This window comes from Macaca thibetana, chromosome 3, assembly GCF_024542745.1.
Source record: "Macaca thibetana thibetana isolate TM-01 chromosome 3, ASM2454274v1, whole genome shotgun sequence".
Classification (NCBI taxonomy): Eukaryota; Metazoa; Chordata; class Mammalia; order Primates; family Cercopithecidae; genus Macaca; species Macaca thibetana.
Genome location: NC_065580.1, coordinates 27,786,798 through 27,814,270, shown reverse-complemented (window position 1 = coordinate 27,814,270; position 27,473 = coordinate 27,786,798). Strand labels below are relative to the sequence as shown.

The following is a 27,473-nucleotide window of genomic DNA, read 5'->3' as shown; positions in this document are numbered from 1 at the left end:
ATCTTGGGAAGAGAAAATTTCAAATACTTTTGGCTGATTTCACAAGTAAACAAAAAACAAGGCCTTCCCTCTCTTCTCACAGATCTTGTTTGTTTACAATTTTCAAGTCAATAAAACATGCCTGTCTTTGTAGATGTTTCTCCTAAGTGTTTTAGCTGTCTGCTGACCTACCTGCCTGGCTTCCACTCTGCTCTTGTACCTAGATTTGTTGCCCTCATGTTGCAGGTGAATGCTGGACCACCCACTCTAGTTTGTTATTAAATCGACGGTGCCATTTTTGTTTGGTAGTTGATGATTCTAAGGTTGTTCATGGACACCTTTTAGAAACGAGGGTCAACTATCAAGCGAAATACTGGATCCGATCATAGGTTTGTTATTTTTTAAGTTGTTTAAAGGCATCAGATTAGCACTTTGGGAGGCCAAGGTAGGAGAAGCGCTTAAGGCCAGGAGTTTAAGACCAGCTTGGGCAACGACAGTGAGACTCTGTTTCTATTGTTTATAAAATTAAAAATTTTGAAAAAGGATGTTAGATGAGTGCACAAATTTGTTATTATAGAGTCACCGTGAATACTGAAGATGCACACAGGGGGATCATTACTGTAGGGTGGTTTGTGACAGCTGGCCCTGTTTTAGTTATTTCCTGAAGAAGACACTTGAACAATTATTGCAATGCCTCCTCTCTGTAATTACAATAATAATCATGATGATTTTGCAACTCAATATTCAATTCAGGGTGTATACACTCAACTACTGTTTTTAGCTTGTTTCTCTTTTTATATTGATGTCAGCTGCTGTTGTCAGAATTGAAGAACAGAGAACCATTTTTCTGGTGAAGGTCAATGAAAAAAGTAATCTGGGGCCAATACAGAGAGTTGTAAGAAAAATAATTAGTTAAGATTTAAGGAGTGCTAACTATGAGCTAGTTTTGTTTTTTCTCCTTGGAGAGAGAAATATAGTATTTTCAGCACTTATCTGCTTTTAAAACTGATAGAATATCTTATTTAACCCTTTTCCCATTTAGAAAAAAAGTAGCTCGCTGCCAGCACTCATTTAATTTTACATAAACATGCTCTTTGAGGCTGAAGCAAATCTGACTGATTTTCAATGTGAAAATAAAATATAAAAACTGTTCTTAGAGTTAATGCTAAACGGAACTAACATGAGAATCGTCTGAGTCATCAGAATTGTCTGAAACATCAGAATTGTCTATTTCAGAGAAATGGGATTCATCAAACGAATCTTTGGCCAACTGTTCGTTAACGATGTTAACATCACACATAGGAATGCTACGTTTTCTAGGATTTGACATTTTCAGCGATTGAGAATTACTGTATTTTGTAAATGGAAATACCACCTCTAAAAATAGAATGCTATAAACAGAATGATGTCTTTTGTTTCCAAAGTCAATACACTAGAGCGATGTGAAAATAATAATAAAAGCGAGACATTTTGTGGCAAAGTTATCTTGGGGTAAACGCTGCAGCCACAAGTGCTGCTGGTGAGTATTCTTGGGGCACACAAGAAATGGGTTAATAATTATAACCATCTGAGAATGCTTTTGCTTCATATTATAGCCAATTAAGGAGCTGCGAGTGGGAAAGATGATGAAACAGAGAAGAAAGATGTGTAATTGTGGGTAAGGGGAAGAGAATAGAGACTAAAGGAAAATAAGACACAGAGGGAATAGTGAGGTGCGGAGGCTAAGAAAGAAATACAAGAAATAAGTGCAACAAGAATAACAGTGACAAGGTTGGAGAGCAGGTAAAGGAGATGGCAGGCAGGAAGGGAGAGAAAGGGGAAAAGAAAAATGGATGGAGATTGGGGAGAGAGACAAGACTGAGGAGTTTGGAGGGTGGGGAAAAAAAGCATTTATGTTTGTTTTTAAGATGAATGTGGGGCTGGGAGAGGTGGCTTATGCCTGTAATCCCAGCATTTTGGGAGGCCGAGGTGGGTGAATCACTTGAGGCCAGGAGTTCAAGACCAGCCTGGCCAACACGGCAAAACACCGTCTCTAGTGAAAAAAAAAAAAAAAAATTAGCCAGGTATGGTGGGACACACCCATAATCCTAGCTACTCCAGAAGCTAAGGCAGGAGAATTGCTTGAACTCCAGAGAAAGAGATTGCAGTGAGTCGAGATCACGCCACTGCACTCCAGCATGAGGTGATATAGTGAGACCCTGTCTCAAAAAAAAAAAAAAGAATGTGGAATCTCTAGAGCATGGCATTCATACCACCATCACCTGTTACCGGTTCTGTCTTTGAAATACTGATTAGTCACTGTTCATAACTTTGTAGGTACTCAAATCATTTTAATTGTAGACGACCTGGTGGATACGGTGGGAAGGCAGAAATGAAAATCTTACAAGGTGGATGTTTATGCTGGCTGCCATTGCAGTATTTGGTTTCTTCATGCTGGCTTTTCAGGAGAAATTCCAAAGGGAGGAGGTGAGCTCAGCTGTCAGTTACTAGCAGCTTCCTGCCTCTTATTATTCTAAGACTTAATGTGGGAAAGTCTCAATCTTGGCTGTACATAGCCATCTTTTGAGGAACATACAAAAATCTTGATACCTATGGTAGATTAAAGAAAAGTTGATGCCTAGGCCCCACCCCTAATATGTAATTGGTTTGTGATGTGGGGTGAGGATTTTTTAAAGTTCCCCGTGTGAAGCCAAGGGAGAGAACTGCTGCTCAGAGGCTTCACTATAAATATGTTCACCAGAGAATCCCATTATAACACTGATTATTTTTGGGGCTATGACATCAGTGAACTAAACATTCAGTTGGATAAAACTCAGTCAAAGGCCAGAGGTTCTCAACCTTTGTGCTATACATGTAGTAACTGGCATAGCTGTGAATTGCCCATGGAGCTGTGGGAAGAAGATCCTCTTGAGGCTTATTTGGAACTCTACAGGAAGAAAAGAAATCATCAACATAAGAAATGTCTCTATTAAAAAATTATGTTCGAGAAATACTGGACTTGATTTCAACATTATGAGGGCATCTAGCGTCTCTTGGAAGGCAAACTTCAATTGTCCTTTTCAGACTAATCTGAAATCAGTTCAGGGAACCAGGAGAAATGGTTTGCTTCTTTTCTGCTTGTTTGTTATGGTCTATAGCTCAGTTCATTCCTTGTCACACAGGACAGTCCTGTGTTTTCTTGCCCTCTGACCTGCTCTCCAAACTTCCAGAATATGGTTCTTCTCAGGAGTGAAACTATCTAGGGTTTGTTATCACCAGACTCTCCTACCTCTGTCATTCCTCAGTTCTCTCTGTTGCAGTAACACTGAAACTTATTTAACCTGCCCATCACCTGTGCTGATATTTTCAAGAGGAAGAGGTGGAGACAGAAGTTGTCCCACCAGCCCCATCCTTTGATGCCAGGTAACGTGTACAACATTTCCATTTAGAGTGGGCTTCCGGAGCCAAAACTCCCAATCTGGGAAGGGATTCTAATATGACAACTTTCATGTGAAATAGGAAAAGTTTAATTGACAATCCCACAGGGGCCAATACCTATAGGAGGATGAGATTTTTTCTAGATGATTGTGCCATACTCTAGGGATAGCTTTTATTAGAAAGTATAGTATTTGGCCTGTGGCCTTAGGGAGAATACTATCTCTTTCACCTCTATTATATTTTACATTCCAACCCTTTCTGAATGCTCCATGTATATTAATTCATTTAGCATCTGACTACTCCATTGTGAGCTCCTCAATAACCAGGTGTACACCCAGTCCCTGACTCATGGGAGGTGATCTGTAGATATTCACTGAACAAATGGATGAAAGTTTAACCAATCCAAGTGGAAGCTGGGGGAAAATGAAAGGAACTAGTTCCGTCTCCTTCACAAAGACAAGGCTGCCGATCTGACTGGTGGTGATGGGAGAAAAGTGTGGAAGATCTTGACTTAACATTTCTACCTGGAGAGCTGGGGTACTCTTTTCCTGAGCCAGTTTCATTCTTCCCAAAAGGCCTTTTGGTTCCAAATACACTAGGCATCAGTGTTAATTGCTTTTCTGAAATATCATTTTGTCAGCTTCATTTAGATGTGGTAATTTGCAAAGCAACCCCCAGCAGTTGACAGTTCATCCATAGCTGAGTGGTGTGCAGACATTTCCTGGGATTCCTGCCCGCCTTCTATGCAGCTGGCAGTGTTTGCCAAACCAGCATATGTGCTCAACTGGGATTAACTTGGAACCAGTAGTGCTTTGTTGTGTCTGAGATTTTAAAAAATTCTGCAAGGGTGAAGGCCCAGCCGTTAGTCCAGAAAATAAAAGTGCAGTAACTTATAATTTAAGAATTAGCAGGTGCTTCGAGATGACCTAGTCCATGCTGGGTGGATGAGGAAATTATGGTTCTGACAGGTTCAATGAGAAGGTCAGCTGGCTGGTCGCTGAGAGGCCAGGTCTACAATCTGTATCGTTTGTGTGGTACCAAACTGTGCACTGGGATCTCTAGATTTATGCTTCTGTGGATGTGTTTCAGCTACTGTTTCTTTTTGAAGCTCTTTTTCCCTGGCCAGAGACTTCCTGAACCTCCTTCATACATGCTTCAAGGTCACAGCCCAGACCAAAGTGTTTACAAAAAAAACTAAGTACTTATAAAGAGGAATTATTGCCAACTCCTGAACTCCCAACGCCCCAGCTCCAACTAAGCTCTGCAAAACCAAGGAAGGGATGAAGTGGTCTTTGGAACCAGGAATTTCTGGGTTTGGATGCCAATAGGAAAACAGATGAATTCTGTCTGATTTCTGCAGCAGGCGGAGGCTGCAGCTGCTGCTGCTGCCACCTCCTGGGAGAAGACAGACCTTAGCTTCATACCTGAAGCCAGCCTCAATGTTCACCTGTGTCTTGGGCAAAGGGCCCATTGGGGCAGGAGTGAAATTACTTTCTCCTGGAAAATAAAAGGGATATCCCCTTACTCAACAAACAGAACCCTGGTATTCTTTGCTTTTCATTTGTTCGTTTTGGCAATGTTATGCTTGAATAAATAATCTTAAACAATGACAAAGTTGTAATGAGTTAATACCGGAACCATGAGTGAGCAGAAATAAGATTGAGGTAGAACCATTTGTTTTAGGAACGTATCAGAGATTCCATCTCTTGGACTTCTGAATCCTGGGGTGATGTTAGGATTGCAAGCACTTGAGAACTGTATGATACAGAGGACGCATGAGTTTGGTTAGTCTCAACCTCCAAGAATCTCGGTTTACTTGTGGGGCTGTTATGAAGATTGAGATAATGCATGTAAGTTCCTCATATGAGAAGTGTTCGACATGAATTATTTTGAGAAAAGTTCACTCTTATACCCCCATTGTGATTTTCTACATTTATGGACCAAAAAAAAAACTGACCAACAGCCCCATGCCTTTCATTCTTTCTAGTCTTCTGACTTATAGATGATCCCTAAGCATACTCCTTTTATTTATTTAAACATAATAATACACTAGTGAGAAGAAATTCAGGAGGAATTAGGAGATTCAATTTAAAAAGTATTTCTTGAGTGCCTATTATGTGCTGTATGTGTACAATATAGGAATAGGCCTCAAAAATGCCCATGAAGTATATTAGGAAGACCAGGCACAGTGGCTCATGCCAGTAATCCTAACACTTTGGAAGGCTGAGGCAGGAGGATCTCTTGAGGAGTTTGAGACCTGCCTGGGCAACATTGGAAGACCCTGACTCTACAAAAAAAAATAAAGAAATTAGCTGGAGGAAGTGGCCCATGCCTGTAGTCCTAGCTACTCAGGAGGCTGAAGAGGTAGGATCACCTGAGCTTAGGAATTCAAGGTTGCAGAGAGTTATGATCATGCCACTAGTGTACTCCAGCCTTGGCAACAGAGTAAGACTCTGTTTCTAAAAACAAAACAAAACAAAAAATTACATTTGGAAAGTGATTGAGAACTGGGGACTTGGGTTCTAGACTGAGATGTGTAAACAGCCTGGTTGTATAAATGACCTTAGGCATGGCAGCTAACATGTTTGGATATTAGTTTCTTCATCTGTTGCATAATAATATCATAAAAGGAAATGCTTTTATTCATAGCAGAGCTTGCCTAGGGGATAGCGCATTGAATACTGTGTTGTGCTTCAACTGCCCTTTAACAGCTAGCGCTGTTAAAGAAAACATGAATTTTGTTGATCCTAGTAAGCTGAAGCAAAACCCTTACAGGACCTATCTGAAGACTTTTTTCCAATGAAATATGGGTCTTCTATTAACCAATCATGTGGAGAGCTATGGATTTACTCTGGCCTATTTGGAGTGTTTGTTTTTCATCCTTTGCTGTGGTTTGAATGTTTGTGTCCCCTCCAAAATTCATCTAAAAAAATTCCAATGCAATAGCATTAGGAGGTGGGGCCTTTAGGAGGTGGTTAGGGAATGATGCTCTGTCCTCATGAATGGGATTATTAACCTTATAAAAGGGTTGGAAGGAACTAGCTAGGCCCCCTTTCTGCCCTTACATCCTTTCCACCATGTGAGCACACAGCTATTAGTCCCCTCTGGAGGAGGCAGCAACAAGGCATCACCTTGGAAGCAGGGAGACTGGGCCCTCACCAGACACTGAACCTGCGGGTGCCTTGATCATGTACTTCCAACCTCCAGAACAGTGAGAAATGAATTTATATTCTTTATATGTTACCCAGTCTCAGTTACTTTGTTATAGAAGCATGAACAGACTCAGCCTTAAATAGCAAAGCAACCATGAAACCCTTTCCTAACAATTAAAAACACATGCTTTATGCCCTCAGCCAATTGGTGTGTTCCTTTGCCTGAAAAATAAACTCAGCTGTGTTTGTTTTCCTTCGTTAACTTTGGTGGCCTTTTAGTAATACTATTATTTGACAATATCTTATATTTGAACAGTGCTTTAGAGTTTACTTAGTTCCCATATAGCAACTTATTTGGGAAGAAATGTGATGCAATCCAACAGGATGGGCTTTTGAACCAAAAATATTCTGGGTCTGTTACTGATTAGCTCTATTTCCTTGGATAAGTCATTGTATCAGTAAAGGTCCCGGTCTCTGCCTACAATTCTTTCTATTCAGGCTTTGTGGGGGTGGCTCTTCATCATTGTAGTAGTTTAAGTATTACCTTCTTAGAGAAGCTTTCTTTACTATCCAATCTAAAAATTACCCTGGTTTAGTCTCTACATAGGACAGACTAAAATTATCTAGTGGACTTATTTATTATATTTATCATTTTTTGCCCCACCAGAATATTAGCTCTGTGAAGTAGGGCTCTTGTATGGCCTGTCTGCTTACCCCTGGCACATCACAGCCTTTCCATAAATATATGTTGCAAGAAAAAGAGAGTGGATAGTGACCAAACACAATGAGTTATTCTCTCTCTTAGGGAAGTATTTAATATGGGACGCATACTGAAAGGCATTGGAGAGTGATATGGTTTGGCTCTGTGTCCCCACCCAGATCTCATCTCAAATTATAATCCCCACCTGTCAAGGAAAGGACCTGGTGGGAGGTAACTAGATCATGAGGGGGATTTCCTCTATTCTGTTCACATGATAGTGAGTTCTCAGGAGAGTGGATGGTTTAAAAGTGTTGCACATCCCCCCTTTCTCTCTCCCTCCTGTCACTTTGTGAAGAAGGTGCTTGCTTCTCCTTCACCTTCCACCATGATTGTTAAGTTTGCTGAGGCCTCCCCAGCCATGTGAAACTGTGAGTCAATTAAACCTCTTTTCTTCATAAATTACTCAGCCTCAGGCAGTTCTTTATAGCAGTGTGAGAATGGAGTAATACAGAAAATTGGTACCAGGAATGGGGCACTGCTATAAAAATACCTGAAAATGTGGAACTGACTTTGGAAGTGGATTACAGGCAAAGGTTGGAACAGTTTGGAGGGCTCAGAATACAGGAAGATGTGGGAAAATTTGGAACTTCTGAGAGACTCATTGAATGGTTTTGACCAAAATGCTGATAGTGATATGGACAATGAAGTCCAGGCTGAGGTGGTCTCAGATGGAGATAAGGAACTCACTGGGAGCTGGAGCAAAAGTCACTCTTGCTATGCTTTAGCAAACAGACTGGTGGCATTTTGCCCCTGTCCTAGAGATCTGTGAAGCTATGAACCTGAGAAGGATTATTTAAGGTATCTAGCAGAAGAAATTTCTAAGCAGCAAACCACTGAAGATGTGATCTGGCTGTTTATGAAAGTGTACAGTCATACGCATTCACAAAGAGAGGATCTGAAATTGGAACTTATGTTTAAAAGGGAAGCAGAGCATAAAAGTTTGGAAAATTTGTGCTGACTATGTGGTAGAAAAGAAAAACTCATCTCCTGGGGAGAAATTCAAGCTGCCAGCTGCAAAAATTGAATGAGTAAAGAAGAACCAAATGTTAATTGCCAAGACAATGCAGAAAATGTCTCCAGGGCATTTCAGAGACCTTCAAGGCAGCCCCTCCCATCACAGGCCCAGAGGCCTAGGAGGGAAAAATGGTTTCTTGGGCTGGGACCAGGGCCCCACTACTCTGTGCAGGCTTGGAACATAGCATCCTGCATCCAGCCACAGTTGGGGGATGCAGGGTGCCGTGCCCCTTTTAGCCACAACTACAGCTCCACTTGTGGCTAAAAGGGGCCAAGGTACAGCTTGGGCTGTTGCTTCAGTGTGTGCAGCCCCATGCCTTGGTGGCTTCCACGAGGTGTGGGGCCTGCAGGTGTGCAGAAGGCAAGAGTTAAAGTTTGAGAATCCTCCACCTAGATTTCAGAGGATGTAAGGAAACACCTGGATATCCAGGCAGAAGTCTGCTGCAGGGGTGGAGCCCTCATGGATAACCTCTACTAGGGCAGTGCAGAGGGGAAATGTGGAGTGCAAGCTCCCACATGGAGTCCCTACTGGGGCACTACCTAGTGGACCTGTGAGGACAACAATCCTTCAGGCCCCAGAATGGTAGATCCACCGAGAGGTTGCATTGTGCACCTAGAAAAGCTGCAGGAACTCAAGGGCAGCCCATGAAAGCAGTCGCAGGGGCTGTACCCTGCAGAGTCACACAGGCAGAGTTGCCTAAGGCCTTGGGAGCCTACCTCTTGCATCAGCATACTCTGGATGTGAGACATGGAGTCAAAGGAGATTATTTTGGAGTTGAAGATTTAATGACTGCCCTGCTGAATTTCAGACTGGCAGTGGGGCCTGTAGCCCCTCTGTTTTGGCTAGTTTTTCCATCTGGAATGGGAGCATTTACCCAATACTTGAACCCCTATTGTATCTTGGAAGTAACTAACTTGTTTTCTATTTTACAGGCTCCTAAGCAGAAGGTACTTACCTTGTTTGAGAAGAGACTTTGGACTGTGAACTTTTGAGTTAATGTTGGAATGAGTTAAGACTTTGGGGGACTGTTGAGGAGGAATAATTGTATTTTGCTATTTGAAAAGGACATGAAATTGGAGAGGGGTCAGGGCAGAATGATGATTTGGCCCTGTGTCCCACCCAAATCTTATCTCAAGTTGTAATCCCCATGTTTACATGGGATTACAGCAGGGAGGGACCTGCTGGGAGGTGAATGGATCCTGGAGGTGAATTTCCCCCATGCTGTTCCCACGATATTGAATCTCATGAGATCTTATGGTTTAAGTGTTTGGGACTTCCCTCACTGGATTTCTCTCTCCTACTGCCTTGTGAAAAAGGTACTTGCTTCTCCTTTGCCTTCCACCATGATTGTAAGTTTTCTGAGGCCTCCCCCAGCCATATAGAACTGTGAATAAATTAAACCTCTTTTCTTCATAAATTATCCAGTCTCATGTAGTTTTTTTTTTTAATTTTTATTTTTTGAGACAGTATCTTGCTCTGTCACCCAGGTTGGAATGCAATGGCATGATTTCGGCTCACTGCAACCTCCACCTCCCAGGTTCAAGCAATTCTCCCCTCTCAGCCTCCCAAGTAGCTGGGATTACAGGCATGCATCACCAGGCCCAACTAATTTCTGTATTTTTGGTAGAGACAGGGTTTCACCATGTTGGTCAGGCTGGTCTTGAATCCTGACCTCAGGTGATCCACTTTGCCTTGGCCTCCCAAAGTGCTGGGATTATAGGTGTGAGCCACCCTGCCTGGCCTCAGGTAGTTCTTTTTTTTTTTTTTTTTTTTTTGACAGAGTTTCACTCCTGTTGTCCAGTCCAGGCTGTAGTGCCATGACACGATCTTGGCTCACCGCAACTTCCACCTCCCAGGTTCAAGTGATTCTCCTGCCTCAGCCTCTTGAGTAGCTGGGATTACAGGTATGTGCCATCACACTCAGCTATTTTTGTATTTTTAGTAGAGATGGGGTTTCTCCATGTTAGTCAAGCTGATCTCCAACTCCCGATCTCAGGTGATCCATCTGCCGTGGCCTCCCAAAGTGCTGGGATTACAGGCGTGAGCCACCGCACCCCGCCTAGGTAGTTCCTTATAGTAGTGTGAGAATGGACTAATACAGAGAGTAAAAGATGATAGCTTGTGGGCGATGATAAGACAACTGGGTCACTAGAGCTGTTGTGTCATCACAGCTGCTGTTATGCCTAAAATATGATGATCCATTGTCCAGTTTTCCATAAGGTTCAATAGGTTTCAGTCTTTGAATTGCAAGGGAACTAGAGAGACTATAAATTCCAGGCTTTCCCTGTGTATCTTACAATAAACCCCATCACTTAAAATCATGTCCTATAGACAAAGGAGAGTTAAGATGTGCCGAAGAGTACTAAGGGCCTAACTACTAGCAGCCTCCTGCAGATTTTGACATTTCTTTTGTCTTCTATTTTATCTTAACATTGTTGACCTAAAAGGAAGAAGCTGAGGCAAAATTAATATAAATAGAGAGTTTATTTGGGACAAGCTTGAGGGTTGCCACTCAGTAACATAGATTCTAGTTGCCCTGAATACACATTCTGAGTAGCAGCAGTAACAAGTGGATTTTTTTTTTTTTTTTTTTGAGACAGTTTCACTCTTGTCACCCAGGCTGGAATCCAATGGTGTGATCTCGGCTCACTGCAACCTCTGCCTCCCAGGTTCAAGTGATTCTTCTGCCTCAACCTCCCAAGCAACTGGGATTACAGGCACCTATCACCATGCCCAGCTAATTTTTGTATTTTTAGTAGAGATGGGGTTTCGCCTGTTGGCCAGGCTGATCTGAAACTCCTGACCTCAGGTGATGCACCCACCTCACCCTTCCAAAGTGCTGGGATTACAGGTGTGAGCCACCGCATCTAGTCCTCAGTTTTAACTGCATAAGATTTCCATAACCTTTAAACATTTTTCTATTAAAGAGCAGATTAATGCTCCAAGAAAACCCTGTTACTCTGAAACAGGGGTCCCACATCAGTGTGCTTTAAATATCAATGCTTAATTTTTAGAAAAAGTCAATAATCTCCTTCTAATTTTAGCCAACTGTATCACATACAAAATTCTTTTCATGACATTAATCTTCCACAAACATTTTACAACTTGCTTATACCTTCAGTTTTGTCCTATACTTCATTTTTTTAATATTGGTATTCTACTTAGGACAAAGATTTACTATCCTCTTATCATTTTGACCAAAGTCCTCTCTTAGGTAAAGGAAAAAAATTACCCTTTTCAACTTTCTTTACATCTTCTTTATATGTTTCTGGCCTAGTAGTTTTAGTTACATATATTAACCACAATGTTAACTCTTAGTAACCCTAATTTTCAGTGAAAAACCTAAGAAGTAAGCGATTTTAATTATGTACCAGAGCTCAGAACAAATGACAGTGCTATGGAGACAATGCCTGGAGGATCCAACTCCTTGCAGTATACCCAAGAGGCATAGTTCAACTAGGGATGATGGGGCCCAGGCACTGTCCCCAGGGCCACTTGTCTAGTACTCAGAATCTAAAGGCTGAAATCCAAAGATATAAGCTCACAGACAAATTAAGCAAATATCAAAAAATAACATAAAAGCAATGGCCTTAACGATCTTAAAACATTTAGCAGAGACAGTATAAACCAGTCTGACCAACATATCTAGGCAAACACGTCTGAATTAAAATTTGAAGATGTTTCTATTTTACTTCACTAATAATTTAAAATGGAAATCCATCTTAATTTAAACCCAAGATTACTAAAGTCAAGGGACTGTGAAAAGCATTTGGGTTGGTTATATTATTTATAAGCACTTTTTCTATAAGTCAATGGTACCATGTAGGCAATATATAAACAGACATGTATACATGTACACATAAATCACCCAGACACAGATAATGACTTTATAGCTTTAATTTAAAAAATTTTAGCCACATTGAAACTGCTGGTGAACTGAGGTAAGAAAAACAAAACAAAACCAAGCAGAGAAAAAAAATTTTAGTCATGAGACTGGTAAAACTCACTAGTTTAAAAGGATAGTTAGATTCAAACTGTACCTTTGTAAATGGAAAAGTTTAAAGTTCAAAGGAAAAAAAGTTTTCTTGACTCTGGAAGAGGCTTGTACTGAGTTTTAGAGAAAATGGGGTAGTAAATTTATATCTCAAAGCACAAAGAGAAAGAATTTAAGCCTTTTCAAGGAGGAGTTTGGGTATGTTGGAGGAAAATTAAAAATGGATGCCAAGGTAACACGAAATCACAGGAATCTATCATTGGATTTTATAAGGAGACCTATTTCACTTAGATAAGTAGCTTTTAATGTAGTCTGTTTTCCAGTTGGATCACTGAGCTCAGGGCAGAGCCCATTAAGGAACAGGGTCAACAAAACATTTAGAGTTTTTAGAACCTAATAATTTAAATATGTGAAAAGCAGGTGCAACTGAAGGCAGAGCATCTAGATCTTTAAAAATTAAGCATTCCATTTTTAGGTTGAATCCTGGGTCCCCAAAAAGAGGGGAAATACCATGGGACTGGGCCATGCAACACTTCCATGGTGTACTTCAATACAAAAACATTTCTCTAAGTATTTAAACCATGCCTTTCTTATCTTAACGAGCAAAGAAACCAGTAACTCCCTGTAGTAATAATAATAACCATTCACTGTAAACAACTTCTGTCAGCCAACTCCAATATTGTAATTCTCATCAGTAACTTGCCAGCCATCACACACACAAAGGTTAAGTGTTCTCTAACAGAACAGAATAATATCCAGTACGCCTAAAAGCCAAAGGGATCAGGTGACATGACACAAAAGAGAGCAGAGTTGTGTGCTGGAAACTGTCATGAAATCTCTCCATGACTCTTCAGACTCCACAGGAAGACAGAAGAACCCGGAAAGGGAGTGAGAGGCATCTTTTTCTGTCTTCCTTAAGGGGTCTGAGTCATTAGAAGTCTCCTCTAGATCCTTTCATGTGGTACTGAAGACAGCAGAGAGGCGGGACGAGGTTGAGTCTCATTTTTGTTTGTTTGTTTGTTTTTGAAACGAAGCCTTGCTCTGTCGCCCAGGCTGGAGTGCAGTGGTGCAATCTTGGCTCACTACAAGCTTCGCCTCCCAGGTTCACTGCCATTATCCTGTCTCACCTCCTGAGTAGCTGGGACTACAGGCACCCACCACCACGCCCAGCTAATTTTTTTGTATTTTTAGTAGAGACCAGGTTTCACTGTGTTAGCCAGGATGGTATCGATCTCCTGACATCATGATCCGCCTGCCTCGGCCTCCCAAAGTGCTGGGATTATAGGCATGAATCACCATGTCCGGCCCTGGTTTGTTCGTTTTGAGAGAGAGAGTCTCTCTGTTCTGTGATACTGAAAGAAAAATTAAAAAATAGAAACAGGGTCTCACTCTGTCACACAAGTGGGAGTGCAGTGTGGCATGATTACAGTTCATGTAGTCTTGACACATTCTGGGCTTAAATGATCCTCCCACTTCAGCTTCCTAAGCAGCTGGGACTACAGGCACGCACCACCATGCCCAGCTAAGTTTTGTTTTTACTTTTTGTAGAGACAGGGACTCATTACATTGCCCACGCTGGACTCAAGCAACCTTCCACTGTGGCCTCCCGAAGTGGGCTGGGATTACAGGCAGGAGCCACCACGCCTGCGAATCTGTTTTTAATGAAGCTGGCTTTTGACTATGGAGTTCTTAAACACTTTTCGAGGAGGGGCCAAGATGGCCAAATAGAAACAGCTCCGGTCTGCAGTTCCCAGCAAGACCAACGCAGACGGCAGGTGATTTCTGCATTTCCAACTGAGGTACCCAGTTCATCTCATTGGGACTGGTTAGAAAATGGGTGCAACCCACGGAGAGCAAGCAGAAGCAGGGTGGGGCATTGTTTCACCCAGGAAGTGTGAGGAGCGGGGGGACCTCCCTGCCCCAGCTATGGGAAGCCATGAGGGACTGTGCTACTCAGCCTGGGTACTATGCTTTTCCCATGGTTTTTGCAATCCAGAGATCAGGAGATTCCTTCATGAGCCTACACCACCAGGGCCCTGGGTTTCAAGCACAAAACTGAGAGGCTGTTTGGGCAGGCACTGAGCTAGTCGCAGTTTTTTTTTTTTCGTACCACAGTGGTGCCTGGAACCCCAGCGACACAGAACCGTTCACTCCCCTGGAAAGGGGGCTGAAGCCAGGAAGTCAAGTGGTCTTGCTAAGTGGATCCCACTCCCACGGAGCCCAGCAAGCTAAGAACCACTGGCTTGAAATTCTCACTGCCAGCACAGCAGTCTGAAGTCGACCTGGGATGATTGAGTTTGGTGGGGGGAGGGGCATCTGCCATTACTGAGGCTTTAGTAGGCAGTTTTCCCCTGACAGTGCTAAGGAGACTGGGAGGTTTGGACTGGGCAGAATTCACCACAGCGTGGCAAAGCGGTTGTGGCCAGACTGCTTCTCTAGATTCTTCCTCACTGGGCAGGGCATCTCTGAAGGAAAGGTAACAGCCCCAGTCAGGGGCTTACAGATAAAGCTCTCATCTCCATGGGACAGAGCACTGGATTGTCCCCAGAGCACTGGGGAGGGGCAGTTGTGGGCACAGCTTCAGCAGACTTAAGCTTTCCTGCCTGCTGGCTCTGAAGAGAGCAGCTGTTCCTGACAAAAGATATTCTCCCAACACAGTATACCAGCTCTGCTAACGGACGAAGTGCCTCCTCAGGTGGGTCCCTGACCCCCAAGCCTCCTGACTGGGAGAAACCTCCCAACAGGGGTTGACAGACAGCTCCCAACAGGGGTCAACAGACACTTCATATAGGAGAGCTCTGGCTGGCATCAGGCTGGTGCCCCTCTAGGACAAAGCTTACAGAGGAAGGAGCAGGCAGCAATCTTTGCTGTTCTGCAGCCTCCACTGGTGATACCCAGGCAAATAGGGTCTAGAGGTGACCTTTAGCAAACTGCAGCAGACTTGCAGAAGAGGAGACTGTCAGAAGAAAAACTAACAAACAGAAAGCAACAACCACATCAACAAAAAAAGACTCCCACACAAAAACCCCATCCAAATGTCATCTGCTTCAAAGATTAAAGGTAGATAAATCCACGAAGATGAGGAAAAGCCAGCACAAAAACACTGAAAATTCCAAAAACCAGAATGCCTCTTCTCCTCCAAATGATCGCAACTCCTCTCCAGCAAGGACACAAAACTGGATGGAGAATGAGATTAACGAATTGACAGAAGTAGGCTTCAGAAGGTGGGTAATAACAAACACCTCTGAGCTAAAGGAACATGTTCTAACCCAATTCAGGGAAGCTAAGAACCTTGATAAATGGTTACAGGAACTGTTAACTAGAATAACCAGTTTAGAGAGGAACATAAATGACCTGATGGAGCTGAAAAAAACAGCACGAGAATTTGGTGAAGCATACACAAGTATCAATAGTTGAATCAATCAAGTGGAAGAAAGGATATCAGAGATTGAAGGTCACCTTGCTGAATTAAGGTGTAAAGACAAGATTAGAGAAAAAAGAATGAAAAGGAACGAACAAAGCCTCCAAGAAATATGGGGCTATGTGAAAAGACCAAACCTACGATTGATTGGTGTATCTGAAAGTGATGGGGAGAATGGAACCAAGTTGGAAAACACACTTCAGGATATTATCCAGAACTTCCCCAACCTAGCAAGACAGGCCAACATTCAAATTCAGGAAATACAGAGAATACCACTAAGATACTCCTTGAGAAGATCAACCCCAAGACACATAATCATCAGATTTTCCAAGGTTGAAATGAAGGAAAAATGTTAAGGGCAGTCAGAGAGAAAGTTCAGGTAGCCTACAAAGAGAAGCCCATCAGACCAACAGCAGATCTCTCTGCAGAAACCCTACAAGCCAGAAGAGAATGGGGGCCAATATTCAACATTCTTAAAGAAAAGAATTTTCAACCCAGAATCTCATACCCAACCAAACTAAGCTTCTTAAGCAAAGGAGAAATAAAGTCCTTTCCAAAGAAGCAAATGCTGAGGGATTTTGTCACCAGCAGGCCAGTCTTACAAGAGTTCCTGATGGAAGCACTAAATATGGAAAGAAAAAACCGGTACCAGCCACTGCAAAAACACACCAAAATATAAAGACCAGTGACACTATGAAGAAACTGCATCAACTAATGTGCAAAATAACCATCTAGCATCATGATGACAGGATCAAATTCACATATAATAATATTAACCTTAAATGTAAATAGGCTGAACACCCTAATTAAAAGACACAGACTGAATAAAGAGTCAAGACGCTTCAGTGTGCTGTATTTAGGAGACCCATCTCACGTGCAAAGACATATATAGGCTCAAAATAAAGGGACAAAGGAATATTTACCAAGCAAATGGAAAGCAAAAAAAAAAGCAGGGGATGCAATCCTAGTCTCTGATAAAACAGACTTTAAACCCAAAAAGTTCAAAAAAGACAAGGGCATTACAGAATGGTAAAGGGATCAATGCAACAAGAAGAGTTAACTATCCTAAATATATATGCACTCAATACAGAAGCACGTAAATTCATAAACAAGTTCTTAGAGACCTACAAAGAGACTTAGACTCCCACACAATAATGGGAGACTTTAATACCCCACTGTCAATATTAGACAGATTAACAAGACAGAAAATTAACAAGGATATTCAGGACTTGAACTCAGCTCTGGATCAAGTGGACTTAACAGACATCTATAGAACTCTCCACCCCAAATCAACAAAATATACATTCTTCTCAGCACCACATGGCAGTTATTCTAAAATTGACCGCATAATTGGAAGTAAAACATTTCTCAGTAAATGCAAAATAATGGAAATCATAACAAATAGTCTCTCAGACCACAGTGCAATTAAATTGGAACTCAGGATTAAGAAACTCACTCAAAACTGCACAATTACATGGAAATTGAACAACCTACTCCTGAATGACTCCTGGATAAATAACAAAATTAAGGGAGATAACGAAGTTCTTTGAAACCAATGAGAACAAAAAGACAACATACCAAACTCTGGGACACAGCTAAAGCAGTGTTAAGACAGAAATTTATAGCACCAAATGCCCATATCAGAAAGCTGGAAAGATCTGAAATTGTCACACTAAAATCACAATTAAAAGAACTAGAGAAGCAAGAGCAAACAAATTCAAAAGCTAGCAGAAGGCAAGAAATAACTAAGATCAAAGCAGAACTGAAGGAGATAGAGACACGAAAAACTCTTCAAAAAATCAATGAATTCAGAGTAGTTTTTTGAAAAAATTTAACAAAATATACTACTAGCTAGACTAACAAAGAAGAGAGAAGGATCAAATAGACACAATAAAAAATGATAAAAGGGATATTACCTCTGATCCCACAGAAATACAAATTACCATCAGAGAATACTATAAACACCTCCTCATAAATAAACTAGAAAATCTAGAAGAAATACATTCCTGGACACACACACCCTCCCAAGACTAAACCAGGAAGAAGTTGAATCCCTGAATAGACCAATAACAGGCTCTGAAATTGAGGCAGTAGTTAATAGCCTACCAACCAAAAAAAGCCCAGGACCAGACGGACTGACAGCCGAATTCTACCAGAGGTACAAAGAGGAGCTGGTACTATTCCTTCTGAAACTATTCCAAACAACAGAAAAAGAGGGACTCCTCCCTAACTCATTTTATGAGGCCAGTGTCCTCCTGATACCAAAACCTGGCAGAGACACAACAAAAAAAGAAAATTTTAGGCCAATAACCCTGATGAACGTTGATGTGAAAATCCTCAATAAAATACTGGCAAACCGAATCCAGCAGCACATCAAAAAGCTTATCCACCACGATCAAGATGTCTTCATCCTTGGGATGCAAGGCTGGTTCAACATACACAAATCAATAAATGTAATCCATCACGTAAATAGAACCAATGACAAAAACCACATGATTATCTCAATAGATGCAGAAAAGGCCTTCGATGAAATTCAACATCTCTTCATGTTGAAAACTCTCAATAAGCTAGGTATTGATAGAACATATCTCAAAATAGTAAGAGCTACTTATGATAAACCCATAGCTAATATCATACTGAATGGGCAAAAGCTGGAGGCATTCCCTTTGAAAACCGGCACAAGACAAGGATGCCCTCTCTCACCACTCCTATTCAACATAGTATTGGAAGTTCTGGCCAGGGCACTCAGGCAAGTGAAAGAAATAAAGGGTATTCAAATAGGAAAAGAGGAAGTCAACTTGTCTCTGTTTGCAGATGACATGATTATATATTTAGAAAACCCATTGTCTCAGCCCCAAAATCACCTTAAGCTGACAGGCAACTTCAGCAAAGTCTCAGGATACAAAATCAATGTGCAAAATTCACAAGCATTCCTATACACCAATCATAGAGAACAGAGAGACAAATCACGAGTGAACTCCCATTCACAATTGCTACAAAGAGAATAAAATACCTAGGAATACAATTTACAAGGGACGTGAAGGACCTTTTCAAGAACTGCAAACCACTGCTCAAGGAAATGAGAGGACACAAACAAATGGAAAAAAATTCCATGCTCATGGATAGGAAGAATCAATATCATGAAAATGGCCATACTGCCCAAAGTAATTTATAGATTCAATGCTATTCCCATTAAGCTACCATTGAGTTTCTTCGCATAATTATTAAAAACTACTTTAAATTTCATATGGAACCAAAAAAGAGCCTGCATAGACAAGACACTCATAAGCAAAAATAACAAAGTTGGAGGCATCACACTACCTGACCTCAAACTATACTACAAGGCTGCAGTAACCAAAACTCATTATACTGGTACCAAAACAGATACATAGACCAGTGGAACAGAACAGAGACCTCAGAAGTAACACCACACATCTACAACCATCTGATTTTGACAAACCTGACAAAAACAAGCAATGAGGAAAGGATCCCGTGTTTAAAAAATGGTGCTGGGAAAACTAGCCATATGCCGAAAACAGAAACTGGACCCCTTCCTTACACCTTATACAAAAATTAACTCAAGATAGATTAAAGACTTAAATGTAAAATCCAAAACCATAAAAACCCTAGAAGAAAACCTAGGCGATACCATTTAGGACATAGGCATGGGCAAAGACTTCATGACTAAAACACCAAAAGCAATTGCAACAAAAGCAAAAACTGACAAATGGGATCTAATTAAACTAAAGAGCTTCTGCATAGCAAAAGAAACTATCACCAGAGTGTACAGGCAACCTATAGAATGAGAGAAAAATTTTGCAATCTATCCATGTGTCAAAGGTCTAATATCCAGAATCTACAAGGAACTTAAACAAATTTTCAAGAAAAAAAAAAAAACTGCATCAAAAAGTGGGCAAAGAATATGAACAGACACTTCCAAAAGAAGAGATTTATGTGGCCAAAAAACATGAAAAAAAACTCATCATCACTGGTCATTAGAGAAATGCAACTCAAAACCACAGTGAGATGCTATCTCATGCCAGTTACAATGGCAATTATTAAAAAGTCAGCAAACAACAGATGCTGGCAATGCTGTGGAGAAACAGGAAAGCTTTTACACTTGTTGGTGAGAGTGTAAATTAATCCAACCATTGTGATTGTGGAAGACAGTGTGGTGATTCCTCAAGGATCTAGAACCAGAAATACCATTTGACCCAGCAATCCCATTACTGGGTATATACTGAAAGAGTTATAAATCATTCTGGTATAAAGACACACGCAGGCCGGGCGCGGTGGCTCAAGCCCGTAATCCCAGCACTTTGGGAGGCCGAGACGGGCGGATCACGAGGTCAGGAGATCGAGACCATCCTGGCTAATATGGTGAAACCCCGTCTCTATTAAAAATACAAAAAACTAGCCGGGCAAGGTGGTGGGCGCCTGTAGTCCCAGCTACTCGGGAGGCTGAGGCAGGAGAATGGCGTAAACCCGGGAGGCGGAGCTTGCAGTGAGCTGAGATCCGGCCACTGCACTCCAGCCTGGGCGACAAAGCGAGACTCCGTCTCAAAAAAAAAAAAAAAAAAGACACACGCACATGTATGTTTGCTGCAGCACATTACAATAGCAAAGACTTGGAACCATCCCAAATGCCCATCAATGATAGGCTGGATAAAGAAAATGTGGCACATATACACCATGGAATACTATGCAGCCATAAAAAAGAACGAGTTCATGTCCTTTCCAGGGACATGGATGAAGCTGGAAACCATCATTCTCAGCAAATTAACACAGGAACACAAAACCAAACACCACATGTTCTCACTCATAAATGGGAGTTGAACAATGAGAACACATGGACACAGGGAGGGGAACATCACACACCAGGGCCAGTCAGGGAGTGGGGCCAAGAGGAGGGAGAGCATTAGGGCAAATACCTAAAGCACGTAAGGCTTAAAACCTAGATGACAGTTGGTAAGTGTGGCACACAACCATGGCACATGTATACCTATGTAACAAACCTGCACATTCTGCACATGTATCCCAGAATTTAAAGTAAAATTAAAAAAAAAAAAAAGAAAAACTTTTCAAGTCTCTCATTATCAGGTATTAGCCAAATAGCTGTTATTCCTGGCTTTTGAACTTTAAAAAAAAAAAGGTATGCTTCCAAATGACTCACCAAGGTGAACCAGTAAGCCTTAATCAAGGTTATGACTTAACCAAGGATGCATGGGGCATCTCCAAAGGAGGTGCAACACAGTCCTCACAAGACCCAGAATCACCCCAAAGACAGCTCAAAGAAAGGAGTTTAGCCACAAGTGAAGTACAATTCACATTTCTGTCTGGTCATGATTTCTAGGATCTCAGCTTCTCGGCTGGGTACTCATGAAGGTCCAAATGGTCTGTATGTCTCACAAATGGAAAAAGACAGGAAATCAAAAGTTGTCCATGGAAGGGATAAGGATCAATTACAAATGGTATCCCAAAAGGTCAAGAATCATACAATACTTTAAAACAAATGAGATTAGCTCCCTGGCCAGGAATTGAACTCAGGCTACAGTGGTGAAAGCACCAAATCCTAGCCATTTTACCACTGGGTGGAGTGTTTTCTTTGTTTTTGTTTTTGTTTGTGTATTTGTTTTTTGGTAAATCTTGCAGGGAATCCAAAGCAGGCAGTTTAAGCATTTAAGGATTTTATCTTGTTTCCGTCTGATCTCATCTGGAATGCTGCTTAGCTAATTCCCTGAATGTTAGCATTTTAAAGACATGGTAAGATTTAAAGGGTACTGTCTGATAGTGGGCCAAGAAATCAGTGTTTATTAGTTCATTCTCACACTGCTATAAAGAACTACCCGAGACTGCGTAATTTATAAATAAAAGAGGTTTAATTGACTCACAGTTCTGCATGGCTGGGGAGGCCTCAGGAAACTTACAATCATGGTGGAAGGTGAAGGAGAAGCAAGCACCTTCTTCACAAGGCAGCAAGAGAGAGAAAGCCAGAAAGGGAACTGCCAAACACTTTTAAACCATCAGATCTCGTGAGAACTCCCTCACTATCATGAGAACAGCATGGGGGAACCCGCCTCCATGATCCAATCACCTCCCACCAGGCTTCTCCCCCAACACATGGGGATTACAAATCGAGATATTTGGTTGGAAACACAGAGCCAGACCATATCACAGTGTCATTCACTAGACCTGGTTAGAAAAAATTTTGATGGATCTGCATTTTTATAGTCTCAGCAGTCTTATTCCTGTTCTGTTGTTGTTCTACTTGTTCCTTCTGCTCTAAATTTAAATTCATTTCCCCTGAGAGAAGGAAATGTGTACATTGTGAAATTTTAAAAAATCTCTGCCTAAGAAATGTATGGAGGCCAAGGGAAGAAGCAGAAAGGGATGAGTTCAGATCACAGAGCTGGAAGGAAAAGGAAGATCTGGAGGTGAAAGGGAGAAAGACTCCAAAGTCTTTTTAAATAGTTTCAAATATCCCTTTGTTTACCTCTTGAATGAAGGTGATTTTTTCTTTCAGGATTTCTTTTAGAAGTTTTTAGGTGCCAGTGGAAGTAAGTCTCATATTTACATGTCTGGTTCTAAAACCAGCTCTTTCCAATGGTGTATACAAATAAATTACTTTAGGTATATCAAAAGATGCCCATTTTTGGTCATTGTTGCCTATGATCATTCCAGGTTAGATGGGTCTACTTTCCCAGACACTACAAGAGAGTACCCCATAAATCGTATATGTAATTCCAGCAGGTATTTCTAAAAAGAGTGTTCAGGTTTTGAACCCTCTTATTATTGATTTCTCATAATTCAGGAACTTTTCAAAAGTGACCAAAGCCAGGAATGTGTTTAGGATCAAACTGTGGCATGTCTTGGATTGTCTCTAATTGTCAGATCGTAGCAGAGTCCTCAAGGATGAGGACAATTGGATTGTCTCTAATTTTCAGATGGCAACAGAGTCCTCAAGGTATGGGGGACCAGACCCTCATATTACGTCCATCTGGAAGAGCAAAAGGGGTATACATTTCAGTTAGGAACTAACAGGAATTGGTTAAAATTAAAGACTAATTCAGAATTTTCAAGCGATAGTAAACAACTGCTATCTCAAAGGCATACAATATAAAATGAAACCACTGGTGCCTAACTGCCAGTTCTTTCACTCAAACCTGTGCTGTGAGACAGAGGTGAAAAAACCTTGACCCAAACCCCTGGTTCTGAAGCAGAGGCAGAAAAACCATGACCTGCACCTCTGCTGTAAGACAGAGCGGGGGAAAAGGCAGAGCTCTTTACCCGGATCTTCTGTCCAAAGACAGAGACCGAAGCCCTCACACTTAAAGGAAAGAAAGGGTTTGAAAAACAGCCCAAATAAAGTCTAGGCCTTCAACCTAAGAGTGGGAGGTCCACATTCAGGAGAACTCGCCTGAAACACCTGACGAGACTTCTGAAGGCGGAGAGTTCACACTGGTACCAAGCGCTGCTTTCAGAGAGAAACACCAGGTGTGTGGGGGAATCACTCCGTATCCTGCTGACTTACTGTAGATGTTTGACCTAAAAGGAAGAAGTTGAGGCAAAATTAACATAAGTTGGGAGTTTATTTGGGCCAAGCTTGATGACCGCAACTCGGGAACATGGATTCAAGTTGCCTTGAATATACGCTCTGAGAAGCAGCAGTTGCAAGTGGATTTTTAAAGGGAAAGATGAGGTAGTTCCTGAGTTATTTACCAAGAATTTACATTAAAATAAAACAAGCTACTGATTGGCTATACATTATGAAACTATAGGATGTGGGTTATAATGTCTGGTGCAGCATTAATCAGTAGGTTAATGTTTAGCTTCTGTGGCAATAGTAAGCAGTTTCAAGAGACAAATACACAGCTTAAAAGTGGGGGAGAAGGACAGGATCGCTGTTTCACTTTAATGCCTCTCTGGGCCTCAGAATTTAAAAGGATTTGCATTCCTCAGATAAAGTTATTTTCTTAACATTTAAAAAAATTTCGGCTCAGTATCATAATATAACTATCTGTATTTATGTTAACATAGGAATGCTTTAAATTATTTTGCCATTTATAAAATTTGTGATGCAGGAAAGCCACACTATCCTGTGTCTTTACCTTCTGAGTAGCAATTATACCTCCGGGATACAGGTTTGTAGTCTGAGAAGTGCTGGCATTTTCTTTTCCTTTGCAACGCAAAAGTCTCTAATTCAAGTTCTCTTTTAGCATTATTCATCCATTCTTTGATAAATATTTACTGAACATCTTCTATTTGCTAGACACATCAACAGGACTGAGGATACAACTGTGAACAAGATATGTATGACTCTTATCTTCATGGGAGCTATCATTTAGAGAGAAAGAAAGAGAAATAAAGAGGAAATGAAAATATATTGTGATGTGTGCAAAGATAAAGAGGGAAACTTAGAGTGCTAAGAGGAATGTAAAAAATGTTACCTATCTTGTGTTAGCTTGTGTAGGAAAAAAAAAATGAAGAAAACGGTCACCTAATCCCAAAGCAGGTGATGAAGAAAGATTTTTGGACAGACGCAGTGGCTCACACCTGTAATCTCAGCACTTTGGGAGGCTGGGCCGAGGCAGGAGGATCGCTTGAGCCCAGGAGCTCAAGACCAGCCTGGGCAACAGAGGGAAACCCTGTGTCTACAAAAAAATCAAAAAAGTAACTTGGTGTGGTGACGTCTGCCTACGGTCCCAGCTACATGGGAGGCTGAGGCAGGATGATCCTTTAAACCCAGGAGGTCAAGGCTGCAGTGAGCCATGTTCATGTGACTGCATTGCATCCTGGGTGACAGAGTCAGAGGGAGACCCCGTCTCAAAAAAAAAGAAAACCAAAAAAATTTCCAGGACCGGCCGGGTGCGGTGGCTCAAGCCTGTAATCCCAGCACTTTGGGAGGCCGAGGCGGGCGGATCACGAGGTCAGGAGATCGAGACCATCCTGGCTAACACGGTGAAACCCCGTCTCTACTAAAAATACAAAAAGAAATTAGCCGGGGGTGGTGGCGGGCGCCTGTAGTCCCAGCTACTCCGGAGGCTGAGGCAGGAGAATGGCGTGAACCCGGGAGGCGGAGCTTGCAGTGAGCCGAGATCGCGCCACTGCACTCCAGTCTGGGCGACAGAGCGAGACTCCGTCTCAAAAAAAAAAAAAAAAAAAAATTTCCAGGACCGAATAGTCTACAGGATGAGCTGGAGTTAGCCGGGTAAAGTATGGTAAAGAATATTCCAAGCCTGGCTTAGAGTAAGCCCTGGAGGCTACAGAGAACATGGACTCTATGGGAACAAATTCAGTGTGCTAGTGAGTAGACAGATGTCAAAAGCCCAAAGGAGAAAGATGGGGGGGTGGGGGCGAGGGAAGCTGGAGAGAAAAATCAAGGCAGATTATGAAGGGCCTCTGTTAAACAGTTTAGAAGGGGGCTGAAAGTCGCCAAAAGGATTTAAGCCTAAAAAGAACTAGTTAATATGTGTTTTTTAAAAAGATTGCTCAGGAACTATGTCTGGAAAAGAACAAGGACTTGACTTACATTAAGGTAAGAAGTGGAATTAGAAAATCTGGGGCCCAAAGGAATTCAAGTGAGTTAATTCCTCCCCTTTAAAGTGTCTATTTTCTCCAAAGATAACCACCATATCCTCTCTGGGGCTAACATTCTCTGGCCCTTTCCCATTGTCTCTGGCAGCTCCCAACTCAAGTCACAAGGGTTACAGCATTCCCTTAAGGAACACATACTTTTCCAACCTGCTGCAGCACACAGAGCACATGTAATTTTTTATTTTACTGTATTTTATTTATTTTTCCAAGACAGAGTTTCACTCTGTTTCCCAGGCTGGAGTGCAGTGGTGTGATCTTGGCTTGCTGCAACTTCCGCCTCCTGGGTTCAAGTGATTCTCATGCGTCAGCCTCCCAAGTAGCTGGGATTATAGGTGTACGTCACCACACACAGCTAACTTTCGTATTTTTAGTAAAGACGGGGTTTCACCATGTTGACCACTCTGGTCTTGAACTCCTGACCTCAGGTGATCCGCCTGCCTCGGCCTCCCAAAGTGCTGGGATTACAGGTGTGAGCCACCATGCCTGGCCAAGCACATGTAATTTTAAAGGTGAACATACTTGTGGCCTTTCATTTTATTTTATTTTTGTTATTTTAGAGATGGGGGTCTTGCTATGTTGACCAGGCTGGTCTCAAACTCCTGGGCTCAAGTGATCCTCCCACCTGGACCTCCCAAAGTGCTGGGATTACAGGCGTGAGCCACTGTGCCCAGCCTGGCCTTTCTATTTGGCTTTTTTGATCTGATATCCTAGTAGAGCCTATCATTAAATTTCCACCTATAGAAACAGGAAGTCAGGAAAGGACTTGAGGGAGTTTCGGCAGGTTAATGATTACAACGGGAAGAGAATACAATTATTGAGGTGTTTCGACTCACTTGGTCATTTCCTGAGAAACTCTGCTTGAATTTTTCCACTCTTCAGGTGGAGATTATGACACTGTCCAGGCTTTCAGGAGTCTAACCTCTCAGACAATAAAAGACATACTCTTTGGTAACTGCAGTGGCTAAGCCAAGGAATAAATATGCATAACTACGACAAACAGGTACTTGATGAGAACATTATCTAAAACTGCCAGATATTTAGACCAAGTGCTCCTTTTGTTATAAGAAGCTGGTATGATGTCCATATGGTTTTCAGGGCTGCTGTTGCCTCTAAGAAGAAGGAATAGTCTTTTTCCTGAACTTCTCTCTCGCTGAACTTTTAGGCTACAATTATGTCAGTTCAAAGTGGGCAGATTTGCCAACTGAAAAAATGATGACACGCAGCTTCCCAACTCGGTCTGTGGGTGAACGTCATTCCCCAGGAAACCAATGCCACAAGATTAGTAGGACGCGGATCACAAGAAATGTTTACAATGCAGGGCATCACAGACTGCAAACCAAACAGGGTAGGAGGACACGGGACCATTTCCTTTTCCTGTCTCCATCTGACTCTGAAGGCGGGGACAAGACATTTAAAACCAGGACCATTCCAGGAGGACAACACATTAGCTACTGCCCTCCAGCTCCTTTCAGTGTTGTTTCCGTAAAGGACTTACAAACTGGCGAGGGCGGTGGCTTCCAAAAGCGCACAGGCGTGCCTTTTCCAACTTAGTCTTCTTATTTTCCCTTTCTGCTCCATAACTACAACGTGTTTCTGTTCGTAATCATCTTGGCTTGTCCTTACCTCTGCTTGTAAGAAAAGTCTTTTGCGCCATTCCCCTCCAAGCCCCAGGGAAGAGCCTGGAAAAGCGCTTACACCTCAGACCCAGTGTCGCTCGGCCGTCAAAGGAGCGAGCCACGTAGAAAACCCCGAGATAGGACCGTGGCCCCTAGCTGGGCCCGGGAAACGATGCGGGGCAGGGAGCGCAGGCGGCCGGGGAGGGCGGCGGCCCCTTTAAGAGCAGGCCACGCCCCCTCCGCTCCTCCGTTCGCGGCCAGCGGTCGGTGGCGGCCGCTACGGTGCTGACAAGATGGCGGCTGGCGGAGCTGTTGCTGCGGCGCCCGAGTGCCGGCTTCTCCCCTACGCGCTACACAAGTGGAGCTCCTTTTCCTCCACCTACCTTCCCGAGTAAGTGCCGGGGCCTGAGCTCGTGCTGTCCCACTCTTCCGCGTCAGCACTGTTGGGCCAGGGGTGCAATGGAGGGCAGCCGAGCCGAGAGGCCCAGGCGGGGCCTGCTGAGGGGGACGTGCGGCCTCCGGAGT

General features: G+C 42.3%; 1 protein-coding gene across 6 annotated transcripts in view; it reads left to right on the top strand.

Annotated features, from left to right (window-relative positions):
- MKLN1 (muskelin 1) overlaps positions 1 to 27,473 on the top strand; it is a 396,930-nt gene that overhangs the window by 189,259 nt on the left and 180,198 nt on the right. For 5 of the 6 annotated variants that reach the window (XR_007723900.1, XM_050782494.1, XM_050782498.1 and 2 more), the window contains exon 1: positions 26,765 to 27,339. The exons of the other annotated variant lie outside the window; for it this stretch is intronic. Coding sequence is in view for 4 of the 5 variants with exons in the window: in XM_050782494.1 (XP_050638451.1) it covers positions 27,242 to 27,339 (98 nt within the window). In the remaining variant the exon portion in view is untranslated. Of the gene's footprint in view, positions 1 to 26,764; positions 27,340 to 27,473 lie in introns of those variants that run through there. 6 annotated transcript variants of the gene reach the window in all.